Source organism: Protopterus annectens, chromosome 17.part0 (genome assembly GCF_019279795.1).
Source record: "Protopterus annectens isolate FY-2018-M chromosome 17.part0, PAN1.0, whole genome shotgun sequence".
NCBI lineage: Eukaryota > Metazoa > Chordata > Ceratodontiformes > Protopteridae > Protopterus > Protopterus annectens.
In genome coordinates, this window is record NC_056751.1 from 673,233,617 (window position 1) to 673,248,034 (window position 14,418).

Below are 14,418 nucleotides of genomic sequence, written 5' to 3' on the forward strand. Positions count from 1 at the left end.
GTAAATATCAAACTAGTACCTGTAATTAGGAGTTCCCTAAACCACTCTAGACCATGAGGTATAACTAAGAAGATATATTTACCAATAGTAACAAAAAAGCATCTTCTATATAATCAGGATTAGCAATTTTCCTAAGTCTGTCCCATGAATCTTTTAAAACAAAATTAGCAAAAAAAAGCCTTTTAACTTGAAATTCAACCCATTAAGCAAGGGGTTCTGTTTTTAGATCGTCCACTTCCTGCAATGGGTCTCAAAGGGAGATTAGTCATATCTTTGTGGGTATTGGGGATATCAAAAATTGATAGTACCACTGGATGTTCTACTTTCAAATATTTAACAGTACTATTACTAAATCTATATTCAAAGCTAGAAATTACCACAGATCAATTTTGTGGTAAACTATATTTATCTGGTTTAAAGCTGATAACTCAAAAAATTGTTCATTGTATACATATTGATGCATCTTGGTAACATACAGGGTTGTATCCATGACAACCTCTCCCCTTTTATCCAGCATCATTATATGCAAGTTTGGATAGTGGGACAGTTGATATAACATATTCCTTTATAAACTTAAAATATGTTTTGTTTTCAGTTATCATACTGTTCCAAATTTCTGTCAGTTCAAATAATAATGTAGAACTAAATGAAAGAATGAACACACTCATGCTGCTCAACATATAGTTATTCTCAGATCCTTGACCCATGATGAGTGAACACTTAATTTTTCTGTAAATGTTTCAACTACATTAAAGCTCTTAGTAGGGGACAAATGAGAAACCGTTCTTAAAAATATTAACTAATTCAGAGATGGAAACCTTACCTAATTACAGATCTTAAACTGTTAACCTCATAATGGTCACATCAGATGTATTCACTAAAACATCACCATCACTGACCTGGGAATCTCCATTACAGACCTTAAAACCAGCATCTCAATTAGGAGAAATCCATACTACTTGACAAAATTCAATACTCACTTCAGCATCTATCACAGAAATAAACAAAGACATGGGAGGGACATTCGCTTGTTCTAGAAAACTAAATCAGTGGGAGGGTTCAATATCTTCTCTTCCCCTACTTTGTTTCTCCCAGCTTTTTCTTCCAATTCTGTTAGCCAAAGAAACGACGAGACTACTGTAGTTCCCACTTTATTTCTCTATTCTACTAATCTGGAGGATCTCCTCGGGCCTAAAGGCGTAGCTGGATGAATCTCTATGTGTGGGTGTTCTAAAAAAAACGTATTATCCACATAATCATGTTTTGTAGCTCTAACACCTTCAGTAGGATTTATCGAATTGTGATAAGGCCCATAATTACCCCAGGGATCATGATATACTTTTCTCTTTTCATAAGTAATTTTGTCCCTAACAAATGTTTTACTTTTTCTTAAACAATTCATATCACTTTTCCTAACAACCTTATCAAAAGGTCATAAAATTCACCAGAAAATTGGTTGACAATTAAGTCTGCAAACATTCCATTATATACATAGTGACCTCAAATTTATTTAAAATATAACAATTTTTATAATAAGATCAACATATTCCAAACCAAAACGGTCAAAAAAGTCCAATAATTCAACATGAAAAAAGATCCCTTTATAACACCACTGGAATATTTCCACAATCTTAGCCCCTTAGGCACTCTGTTTTCCTGAATGGGCCTATACAAAATAAACGTCCAATTGCAAACTGGGATAATGTCCCAACAATGTCTCAAAAAAACTTGACTTGAAAAATAGAGAGAAATTGTTAGCCTGCATCTCCGTAGTGTCACTCATGCTGATCAATTTACTGCAGAACTCAATGCCTTGAATTGTAGAAGCAATGCCACTTCTCAAAGCAAACACTCTCATATTATAAAACTTCAAAACAAGAAGAGCCTCGCCAAGCAAGTAATTCCTTAACGCAAATTTATTTTATCACAGAAGTCAAAGCAGCGTTTTTGCTACACACACCAGGTAGCTTCTTCAGAGGAAGTCATATAAGAGCTAATGACACGCTCTTATATAAATAAATGCTGATCATATGGTTACATCACTTCCTGAGAAGGTTGATTTTAAAATGGAGCAACATGCTATAAACAGTAAACACAAAACAAAGTATAAAACACATCAACCTAAACTGGAAAAGTAAATGGCACAGTCTATATGACACCGACTGCTCATCAATGTACTTCATTGTGGCTCCACCAAATAAGTGGATAGCACCAATCGTCGTGTACATGACTGTAATAACTACACTACAAACAGTGCTATAAGTTTATCGTTAAAACAGAAGACAATTAAAACCTATTTTTAAAAAACTTATTTATAGTAAAAGTAATTTGAATTTTCTTGTCAGACCTCAAAAAGCCTGCTATGAAAAAAAATCTTTAAAAATGTTGTTTAAAATAATGTGTAGATACACTCTACAAACTAAACGTGTATATACAATAAACATAGTGTGTATAAAGCATAGCATATAGTGAACTATCCTGGCCACTCTTTTGTTTATGGGCATTGACCACATTCCTACCTCTATTAGAGGTGGTCCTACCTCGATACTATTAGAAACCCGTGAATTATTATGGCAACTAAAGTTGGATGCATTTAACATACCAGGTCTCAACGATGGTTGTAACATTGCTCCCTTCTTAAAATATAAATGCTATTTGAGATAACTCACCTGTCTTTTAGCACAACCAGTTTAAACATACTCTAGTTTGTACCTCTTTATTATTTGAATACATTTGTCCTTTTTAGTCTGAAGACTAGGACATCCCAGTTAGTTGTTAGTGCTTTATACACACTATGTTTATTGCATCAAATAGAGTGTATATATAGCATAGATCCTTACTCTTTCAGGGAGGTTTTATAATAGGGCATATATTCCAATTGCCCTAAGATATGGACATCCCTGTGAAGTTGTTTGCCACATACCCTCCTTTGTGTAGTTACCAAAATTTAGTGGGTAAGCATATAAACCCCTACACACTTTCTTGGGGAGGTTCCTTATTGGGTATATACACGTTTAGTTTGTAGAGTGTATCTACACATTATTTTAAACAACATTTTTAAAGATTTTTTGTTTCATAGCAGGCTTTTTGAAGTCTGACAAGAAAATTCAAATTACTTTTACTATAAATAAGTTTTTTAAAAATAGGTTTTAATTGTCTTCTGTTTTAACGATAAACTTATAGCACTGTTTGTAGTGTAGTTATTACAGTCATGTACACGACGATTGGTGCTATCCACTTATTTGGTGGAGCCACAATGAAGTACATTGATGAGCAGTCGTTTGTGTCATATAGACTGTGCCATTTACTTTTCCAGTTTAGGTTGATGTGTTTTATACTTTGTTTTGTGTTTACTGTTTATAGCATGTTGCTCCATTTTAAAATCAACCTTCTCAGGAAGTGATGTAACCATATGATCAGCATTTATTTATATAAGAGCGTGTCATTAGCTCTTATATGACTTCCTCTGAAGAAGCTACCTGGTGTGTGTAGCGAAAACGCTGCTTTGTCTTCTGTGATAAAATAAATTTGCGTTAAGGAATTACTTGCTTGGCGAGGCTCTTCTTGTTTTGAGGCATTTTTTCACTGGTTTGTCGTTGTTCCAGTTGGTTACATATTATAAAACTTAGTAACAGCACCAGCAGTAGTACAGTTAGAATCCAGTCAATAAAGGCTGTTGACATTCAAGTTCACTCTCAGTAAAGCACCATCATTAACTAACGGCCGCATACATACGAGATCACAAAACCATACCAGACTCACCAGCAGAACTGTTATTCCCCTGTACAGGCTTACAATTACTGTGATACATTTACATGCGATTATCACATACTTGTAAGACAGCACTTTTTAAATATTTGTATCTGATCAAGTCCTTACTTTTGGGATGAAAGTGCTTATGTTATCTGTGGTACATTAAACTTCTGAGTGTGACATCTGTACTGTTTTTACTTTATACTTCAACTTACTGTTGCTGAAAGTACAGATTTTTGCTTAATATTTTTAGTCTACTACACATAAACTTTGTAGTTTTCAGGCAAACCGCTAATGACTGAAGTCACTAATGTCATACATTTCAAAATGTATACCTACTCAAATCCTATTTTTTTTGCAACTTTCTAAATTTATAATATGTGAAATCAGTCCCTATTTGGGGTCCTTGCCCTCCTACCATTATTTTAAACTTTGTACAGATTTCCTGTGGTAACCGGTTGAAAGGCATGACTGCTTTTATGTATTATCATGGAATAGAAAAATGCGTCCATCTTCACATTTAGGTCGGATGAATATAGATATTTTATCCCAAACTCTTTGACAGTAGCACTTTAAGCTTTGGAGATTACTTGTTTTGCTCTAGTCTATATCCATCCTGCCCTTTCTTATCCACACTACAGCTTCCACAACATTTACTTCAATGAAGTTACAATGTTACTTACCAACAAGCATTTGAGCAGCAGTGCAGGTCAGTGGACTACCAATATTGTTAGCTGCTTCACAAGAGAATGTTCCAGCATCTGCTTTGCTTACAGAGGAAAACACCTAAACATGTTGAGAGGCAAAAATACACACATTTTCATCTCAGAGATGGCAAACAAACTTAGGCAAATCCTACAGACAGTTTTGCAAATAACCACAAACTTATTGTGCTAAAATTCTACTTCCAGATACCTTTACATAAAAAAACAACCAAAACAAAAAGTATACTAAGGTACTTAAAATTTCCTCCTTTTGAAGATTTTTTTTTGTAACAGTAAATCATAACATACGGGTTCACTCACCACATTTCTCCCCTTTTCCATAGGTTCATTAAGTACTTAAAATGCAACTGATGTGCAAGGATCTTCAGCCAAGCTTTGCATTCCCATAAGTTTTAGTCCTTAGATTTTGCATACAAATAACCTGGAGACGGACCAAATAAGGATATATTGAGATATTTACATGTTTTCCCGATCAATGATGGTCAGAGGTGCTAAACTCCAGATCAGTGCTCTACCCTGGTTACCAACCTGAATAAATAAATGATGCTCAAGTGTATGTGCTCAAAACCTAAAACCACAAGCAAATACAGACGGACTTTCATCAATCATAAGCTAAGGATGACTACAAACTAATACTACTTAAGACTTAAACCATCCTACAAAGCTGTGTGTCTGTGGATGGTATGAGGGAGTCTCAATGCTTTACCGAACACATCCACAACTGTCACCATGTCTAAAAAGATGAAATCTCTATCCGTCAGTATTTCTCTAGGAAATCCTACCCTACCTTTCTATCCCTACTGTCTCCTGAACCCACAACTCAAGCTCTATATATAGTACAATTATACTTCATCCCCAAAACTCCTCTGCCTTAAAGCTCTTTCCATGAAATTTTCAAATGTGTCTGCATCATCATCCCAAAGCTCCATTCCTGGATGGCACAACATGCTCCAGACAGTCTCGCCCTCACTGAAACCAGGCTAAAACAAAGCACTAAAGACAATTAATTACTCCACAGGGCTATAACTTATTTCAACTAAACTGTCCAGTCAAAACAGGGGGAGGGGTGGCTATCATGTACCTTATACATTCAACAATACCACTAGGATATTTCAAACAATGTTTGGATACAGATTAGTACACTTCCTCCAGACTGGATGAAATCTCCTAGGTAGCTATCCCTCCCAAAACCAACTCCACCATACCAAGACACAACCTTTCCTTTTTATTAGTAAACACCAAACTAGAGCCCATTACACTTAGTGATGGTTAACATTATAAATGGGCAACCATTATCAGTTCATGCAACACTCATTCACCAAACCTCTACAACTTTGCACAACTTACTGAACACCCAACCCAAAAAACTCACATTTTATCTTAACCCTGGGTCTTAGATGTTGCATCAAATCCTTACAACCCACCTCCAAAAAAATCTTCTAATGTGGCACACTACCCGATGCTACTAAACTACCACTCAACTTATGCAATCAGAAATGGCAGTAAGATCATATCTGTTCCCCACTATAATACAGTTCACAACTAATGCATTTCACCATCAAAACTTTCACAGATGCACTCAAACCTGGCATCCTCAAACATCTCATCCAAGATGAAGCAGCAAAAACAGTTAATCTCCTCAGATTCTAAATGCCCAAGATTCACCAAAAAGAAAACTCACCAAAATGAACTCTGCACCCTGAGTAACTCAGAGCACTAAACAGCTAATGAGGAAGACAGAGCCCAGAAGCAGCGTCACTGGAGCCACAGACCTCAGACCTTTGAATACTATAGTGCTCTACGAAATAAATTCAAAGCCTTGTTAAAAATACAAAAAACTTCCATTTTTACCTTACAAGACTGCCACAAATCATACCCAAAAACCTTCTGGGCATCAGTTAACCAGCTCCTAAACCCTTGTAAACCACCCCAACCTAACATTATATCCAATGACTCAATTACAACATGGTCTAGTTTGACTCCCATTTCATCAACACAGCTGTTTTATTCCATGAAAACCACCACAGTAACCCCCCTTATAGGTTTATAGGTAGGTACTGGCTATCGGCCCAAGGGCCTACGCAAGACTAGCCAACAAGGTTCCCTGGCTTACGCCACCCAAGAAAGTTATTTTCCTGTGCCACTGTTGAGCAGAGACACAGAAGTGATCCCTGGGGTGTATTTTCTATTTCCCATCCACTCAAGATTTTTCTTGAAGAGTGCTAATGAAGAACTTTGCTTGACCTAGATGGGTAGCCTGTTCCAGAGTATGGGAAGTCTCTGGGGACAGGAATCTATCCCTCCAGCATGTTTTGTTTATTGTGGTGACAAGGCTTAGGTCCCTAGAGCATGTAGCTCAGATGGATTGGGATTTCTTTAGGTGTAGCATGTCCAACAGTTCTGGGTTTGACATAGCTTTATATGTTAGGCCGAGAACACCTTGGAGTAGTCGATATGCTATGGAGTAAAGCTGAAGTTTTTTGAGGCAGTCAGCATAGGGCATTTGTTTGAGGCCAGTAATCCCCTTTGTGAATTACTTCTGTGGCCTTTCCAGCTGCTGCAGATGTCTTGTGGGGTACATTCCAAAAGGGGCATTTGTACTCTACAATGGGTCTGTGTAGAGTAGAGAGAAACAATGACCTTTTTTCCAGGATGAGAATCTTTTTATAATGAGGTTTGCCACGTAGAAGGACTTCCCGACTACTGTGGCGATGTGACTATCAAAGGAGAGACTACTGTCCACCTGGGTCCCAAGGTCTCTATCACACATTCGGTGTTAAGAAGATTGCTGCCTGCTGCCTATATGGTAGTTCATGGGTACAAAGTTTTTACCATAGGGGATGACATTGCACTTTTTGGCAGTGAGCTTGAGGCCATGGCTCCGATACCAGGCATCTGTCTCATAGAGGCCCTTCTATAGGTGTCCATAATTTGGGGACTTGACTATGGCTCCTAGTTTGCAGTCATCTGTGAACTTCGTTAGCCAGAGGCCTTCTGTGTTTGGTATCCACTTCTCTGAAGTACAGGCTAACAGGAGAGGTCCCAGGACGGAACCCTGTGGTACTCCACTTGTCACTGCTTTGAGGTCAGATTTGGAGTCTGCAACTTTTACAGTGTGGGGTTCCGTCAGTGAGCTAGTTGGCAACCTATCTTGCGACGTAGGGATTTATACCTAGTTTAGTGAGTTTAGCTATAATTCCAGAATGGGGGATGGTGTCGAAAACCTTGGCGAGGTCAAGATAAGCTGTGTGAACCATCTTACCCTCATCTATGGCTTTGGTGACCGCCTCAAAATCGTCGATCAGGTTCAGGAGGCATGATCTGTCTTTCACAAACCCAAACTGGGTGGGATCCAGAGTTGGGAGGTTGCCAATGTCTGTTTATGAGTTCCATAATGATACGTTACATGGCCTTGCAGACCAGGCTAGTCAGGCTAATAGGTCAACAGTTCCCAGGATCAGTGGTGGCTCCCCTTTGTGGAGTGGGATAACTGTTGCTGTGTGCCATTCAGTGGGCACAAAGCCCGATGCAAAGCTATTATTGGTGCTTAAGTGGGGAAGACTGTGTTTTGAAGTTCGTGTAAAACGCAGCCTGGGATGCTGTCCGGTCCCATGGATGCTGTGTTTTTGGCTTTAGAGAGTGCAGCTTTTACCTGTGTAGTTGTGATTACAGGGACTCTCTGTATTCTTCCTGTATAGATATGGGCACTGTAGGGGGTGGGGGTAAAGTTAGCACTGAACCTATCTGCCAGGATGTTGGCAATATCAGTTGGTTCTAATTATCGTGCCATTGTGCTGTAACTCAGAGCAGATCTGGGTGTTGCCATCGAGATTCTTGACATAGCTATAGAATGTTTTGTGGTTGTCCTTAGAATTAGTGGCGATTTTGTTTTCATAGCTAGCTTTGGAGAATCTTATAAGGGATCTCAGCTTCTTACGGAGGCTGACCAGGGAGCTCCTCCACTCATGGGATTTTACTCTCTCTTGCAGCAGTTTCTTCCTTGTGTTTATGACAGGGAACCACTAGATTGGCATTCTTTTTTTGGAGGATACCGTCTTGGTTCCGTTTGGGATAGCACAATCCATGCACTCGTGTAAGTGCTTATGGAGAGCATTTGTGTAGGATTCAGCAGTTGTAACTATATTGTTAATCTGCACGGGTATCATGAAGTTCACCACTTCTGTCTCAAGTAGCATGAAGTTGGCTTTGGAAAATTTTTTTACCGTGGCTTACTTAATAGGGGGTGGGGGCGGTATGTGGATATCAAGGGTGATTAGCTTATGGTCGGATCGGACCAACGAAGAGTTGACTTCAGGTGTGGAACACCGGTCACTCATGTTGGTAATGACTAGGTCTAGGATATTGTTGCCCCTGGTGGGGGTGTGGATAAGTTGATCCAGGGCATTGGAGTTTATGAATTCCAGAAAGCGCTGAGTTAAGGAGTTAGTGCACGAGTAGTTTTCCCAGTTAATGGTGGGGTAGTTGAAGTCGCCCATTATTAGGGTGTTTGAACCCTAATATTTTCCAGTACATCAAGAAAAGAGTGGGAATCCTGGGGCATGGTGGGGAATCTGTAGCAAGCTACAATTTGGATTGCAGTTTTGCCCAGAGTTAGTTGCACTTGGATAACCTCGGATGCATTATGCAGAGCAACTAGCCTGGAGGTGTGGATATCCTTAATGAATATGGACACACCCCCGCCTTTGGTGTTTCAGTCCAGGTTACATGGCCGAAAAGTGTGGTATGAGTTATAGCCTGCTAGTGCAGGGGTGCTCTCTGGTGCCTTGAACCAGGTCTCAGTCACTGCACAGATATCGATGTTCTCCATTTTAAGGAGTGCCACGAGTGAGTGCATTTTGAGATTGAGACGTCTAGCATTGAGTAGCATAACCCTCAGTTTTTGCTTGCCTGTTCCTGTTACGGTGGTGAATTTATTTGAACCTTGCCTAAAAAAGGCACTATAGGGCACAGCAAGAGCTTTAGCCAATATCCAGAATCTCAGGGGCGACAGATGCAGGCCATCTGTGACAAAGCATCGTGGTCTGTCGACCATGTCATCCCAAGCAGACAGATACTGGATCCCCTTAGAATAACACAAGAAGCTTAACCAATTATTGAAGTCAATTTTGTCCTTGTACTGTGGTATTCTGGGCGATGGCAGAAGGCTACTCAGGCCTAGGGTTATACCTACCTGGGCTACAATTCCACTCCAGTCCCACTGACTACTGCTTTCTCACTACAACCAGTCTCAGCAACAACCATAAAAACACCTCCTTAAAATTAAACCCACCACTTTTGAAGATGACAATCTTCCATATTCATTACACTTTCCACAGATGACCTGGCAGTCCCATTTCTCCATATTCAACAGGTCAATAACAGTATCCCAAGTTTCTCAAAATCTGGAAGCAGTTTTACACGTCTCTTCATAAAGATGGCAAATCTAATTATCTTAGCATCTTCAGGTCAGTTGCCATGTTACCTCCACGATCACAAACATTGGAAAGATGTGTTCATTTACAGTTAGCATGGTAATTGTGTTCACGAACAATTACCAAGGCAGCTTTCAGACAAACTACTCTGGCTCCCAGCATAGTTTTGTCTGCAATCACAGCACTAATGCATTAGTCTTCTCGAAATACTGTCATTCTGCACAGTAATAATCTTCTGGTTTCTGCCACCTTTCTTCATCTCTCAAAGGCACTTGGATACACTACCTCAACTCTACACCAAATCTATAAGCTCACCATGCTCATCCTCTCTACTAACACTAATAAATGGTTCCATAGCTACCTATGTAACAGAATACCAAGTGTAAAGTGATAAAAGTGCAGTCATGTAAGAACTTGCCATAACAGCAGATGTTCTACTGATCACTCCTAACTAAATGTTATCGCTGGTTACATCTAGTACCACAGCTTTACCTTTCCAGGAGTGTACGCCCAGCATGTGAATGGCGAATGTATGAGTGTTATCGTTCAGCAGCCTGAAGACTCCTAAGAGAGACTGGTCAGCTAGAAGGAGTGAAACATTAAGTGGCAAGGAAACCCACATGGTTCTAGTATGTTGTCCACTAAATAGGAATAGAAGAATATTAATGTAGAAGGGAAGGAGAGTGGAAAGGAATACTGCAACAGTGATCAGCAGGACATCTACCATTATGTAAGTTTTTTCACAGCTGTACTATGCCCAGACTGAAATTACTGTTGCAGTATTCCTGACAAAAGGGCAATTCCCAGAGCTGAAGGGAAACAAAGGTGGTTGGTTAATGAGAAGACCTGCCCAAGAGGCCAGAAAGGACTGACCTAGCAAAGGCGGCTCTGGAACTTGAAAAGGTGTCAATCCTGTAACGTTTAGTGAAGGTGTCTACAGAAGACCTGGTGGCAGCTTCCAGTATAACCATGGTGTCCATGCTTTTATCACCTGGGGATGCCACTGCCCTGGTAGAATGGGCTCAAGAACATGATGGCATTGACTTGTCATGTAGAAAACAAAGGAAGATGGCCTTGGAGAGCTTGCAACTGCTTGCTTTGATACTGGTTGAACCCAGTTTTGAGTCCATGAAACTGGAACAATTCATTTTCAAATGGATTTGGTTTTGTCCAAATAGAATCTTTGCTGTCTGTGAACAGTGTGTGTAGGAGTCTTTTCCACCAGTTCTATAGGTTGGGAAAGAAGAGAGAGATTTATGACGGAGTTGAGAGACAGCTCATTCATTACTTTAGGCATGAATGAAGGGCTAGCTCTCAGGGTACCCTGTTCCTTGTGAAAAATCAGAAAGGTAGGAATAGCTATGAGTCTGAAGCTTTGAACTCACCTAGCTGAAAGTAAAAGCCAGATGCAGAACAGTTTGAGGGGCAGAATTTGAAATATGATCATGTGGCTGGTTAAAAGGGAGGTAAGGTAAGCTTTTCCAGCACTGAGTTTATGTCACGAGGAGGGGTTTATGGGCTTCCTTACATGCAGAACCCATTTAAGGAATAGCTTGACCTCTGGTCTGGACATAAGTGGAGGGCTGTGGAATAAAACTAGTAGAGACTGTTGAAAGGTGGGATTTGATGGAAGAGGAAGCTAGACCTGTATGTATAAAGCTCATACAGATATTAGAGTATGGAAGGTACCTCTGATTCACTGGGGTTCTGTAAATTCCTATGGCACCAAAAGGAAAATCTCTTCCATTTGGCTACGTAGGATGAATTAAAACCCTATCATCCACAGGGTTAGGTTTACAGATGCCAGGCTGAGGTGTAGTTGCCCCCTTCTGCTGTGTGATGAAGACCACTTGGTGACATTTTGTAGTAATTACCCCCAGCTAGATGACAAGAGGACACCAATGTTGTCTTGGCCAAATAAAGGTCAACAGCAAGAGCTTTTTTTTATTCTTTTTGTGCCTTCAGAAGATTTCTTGGAATGAAAGGTAATGGAGGGAAGACTTAACAGATTTTTTTCTGCCCACTGAAGAGTGAAAGCATCTGTCCTCCACACAGAGGACAAGGGCCTCCTGGTACAAAACAGGGAGAGCTGTTTTCTGGTCTCGGAGGCAAACAGATCTATCTTGGATGTCCCCTACCAGTGAAGGATGCCCAGGGAAAACCTGGCTGTTGAGGGGCCATTTGGGATGGTTCTCCAAGGCTCTGCTTAATGCATCTGCCAACATACTGCCCTGTGACAGGATTATGCGGCTATTAGAGACTTTTCTAAATGGGTGGTAATACCCCAGGTGATACGTGACAATCTGCACAGTTGGCAAAACCTCACTCCTCTATGTTTACATACTACATGACCATTGTGCAATCTGTGAACACTCAAGAGGGACCTGGTCTCCAGATAACAGAAAAGGCCTGAAAGGCTTGGAAAAGGGCCCTTATCTCCTTCATCGTGATGGGTTCCTTTATTATAGTTTGTCTGCCATAAACCCTAGACTCCATCTCCCTGTCCAGGCCCCCTATGCCTTGTCTGAGGCATCTGCATACATTTCCCGAATTGGGACTGGAGGAGTGAAAGGGAGTCCTAGGTCTAGACGGTGAAAGTACTTGGAACAAACTGTAACCATGTACCACTGGATTTCCCTCATAAGCAGTCTGCCTGGAGGGAGAACTGGTACAGTTGATGTGATGAATCTCACGGCCCTTAGAACCTCCCTGGCTCAGGGAGGCAAGTTTGTGAAAGTAATCTGTTAAGCTCTGCAATTCTCCTGTGGCAGGTAGGCCTGCATCCTTTTGGTGTCCAGTCTTTACCCAGAAAAACGATGGCCTGGGTTGGCTGCAGTGAGGACTTCTTGTAGCTGATCATGGACCCCAACTCTGACAAGAGTTTGAGGGTGAATGGTGGTTTTGCAGAAGCATCTGTTGTGAGGAAGTTTGGATTACCAGGTCCTCTAAGTAGGGAAAATCTGGACTCCCTAGGTTTGACAGAAGGCAATCACTGGTGCCAGACACTTTGAAAACTCTTCGGGCTGTGAAAAGCCCAAAAGTCAAAGCAGTAAACTTCAAGTGAGATGACCCAGTATAAACCCTGAGGAATCTCCTGCAAAAGGAGTGAATTGGTATGGACATAGGCATCTTTTAAAGATCCAGTGATACTAAAAAAGGCCTGAGGCAGTAGGAACGGTAGCAAAGGGCATGGTAAGAGTATTTTGAAGGTTGGCACTTTTATGAAAGTATTTAGTGCAGACAAATGCAGTACGGGCCTCCACAGTCCTCCTCCTCTTGGCACTAAGAAGAGTCTAGTGTAATAGCCTTCCACAAAATCTTTGGGCACTGGTTTCACTGTGCTTTGTACCTGTAAATCCTGAAGAATGGGTGAAAGCTGGCTGTGGGGAAGGGAAGCGTGGCATCTCAAGTGGGGGGATTTCCATCCAAGGCAAAGACTAGCCCCATATATATCTGATTTCCATCCAAGGCAAAGACTAGCCCCATATATACATATATATATATATATATATATACATATACATATATATATATATACATATACATATACATATACATATATATATATATATATATATATATATATATATATATATATATACATACATACACACACACATGTATGAGGTCTGCGGTGGGAGTGACGGATGCGTTTAAGGTGGAGGTGGGATTACAACAAGGATCAGCTCTGAGCCCTTTCTTATTTGCAATGGTGATGGACAGGTTGACAGACGAGATCAGACAGGAGTCCCCGTGGACTATTATGTTTGCAGATGACACTGTGATCTGTAGTGAGAGTAGGGAACAGGTGGAGAAGACCATGGAGAGATGGAGATATTCTCTAGAGAGAAGAGGAATGAAGGTCAGCAAGACTAAGACAGAATATATGTATGTGAATGAGAGGGAGGATAGAGGAATGGTGAGGATGCCAGGAGTACAGGTGGTGAAGGTGGATGAGTTTAAATACTTGGGATCAACAGTTCAGAGTAATGGTGAATGTGGAAGAGAGGTGAAGAAGAGTACAGGCAGGGTGGAGTGGGTGGTGGAGAAGAGTGTCAGGAGTGATTTGTGACAGACGAGTACCAGTAAGAGTGAAAGGGAAGGTCTACAAGAGGGTAGTGAGACCAGCTATGTTATATGGGGTGGAGACTGTGGCACTGACAAAAAGGCAGGAGTCAGAGCTCGACATGGCAGAGTTAAAGATGTTAAGATTTGCACTGGGTGTGACGAGGGTGGACAGGATTAGGAATATGTATATTAGAGGGTCAGCCCAGGTTGGACGGTTTGGAGACAAAGTCAGAGCGCCATAATTACGTTGGTTTGGGCATGTGCTGAGGAGGGATGCTGAGTATATTGGGAAAAAGATGCTAAGGATGAAGCTTACCAGGTAACAGGAAAAGAGGAAGGCCTAAGATAAGGTTTATGGATGTGGTGAGAGGGGACATGCAGGTGGTTGGCGTGACAGAGCAAGAAGCAGAGGACAGGAAGAAATGGAAATAGATGATCCG

General features: G+C 40.7%; 1 protein-coding gene across 1 annotated transcript in view; it reads right to left on the bottom strand.

The window, feature by feature from the left end:
• F11R (F11 receptor) overlaps positions 1 to 14,418 on the bottom strand; it is a 1,474,472-nt gene that overhangs the window by 198,161 nt on the left and 1,261,893 nt on the right. Inside the window, exon 5 of the mRNA XM_044059235.1 lies at positions 4,437 to 4,539. Within this exon, the coding sequence (XP_043915170.1) occupies positions 4,437 to 4,539 (103 nt within the window). The remainder of the gene's footprint in view (positions 1 to 4,436; positions 4,540 to 14,418) is intronic.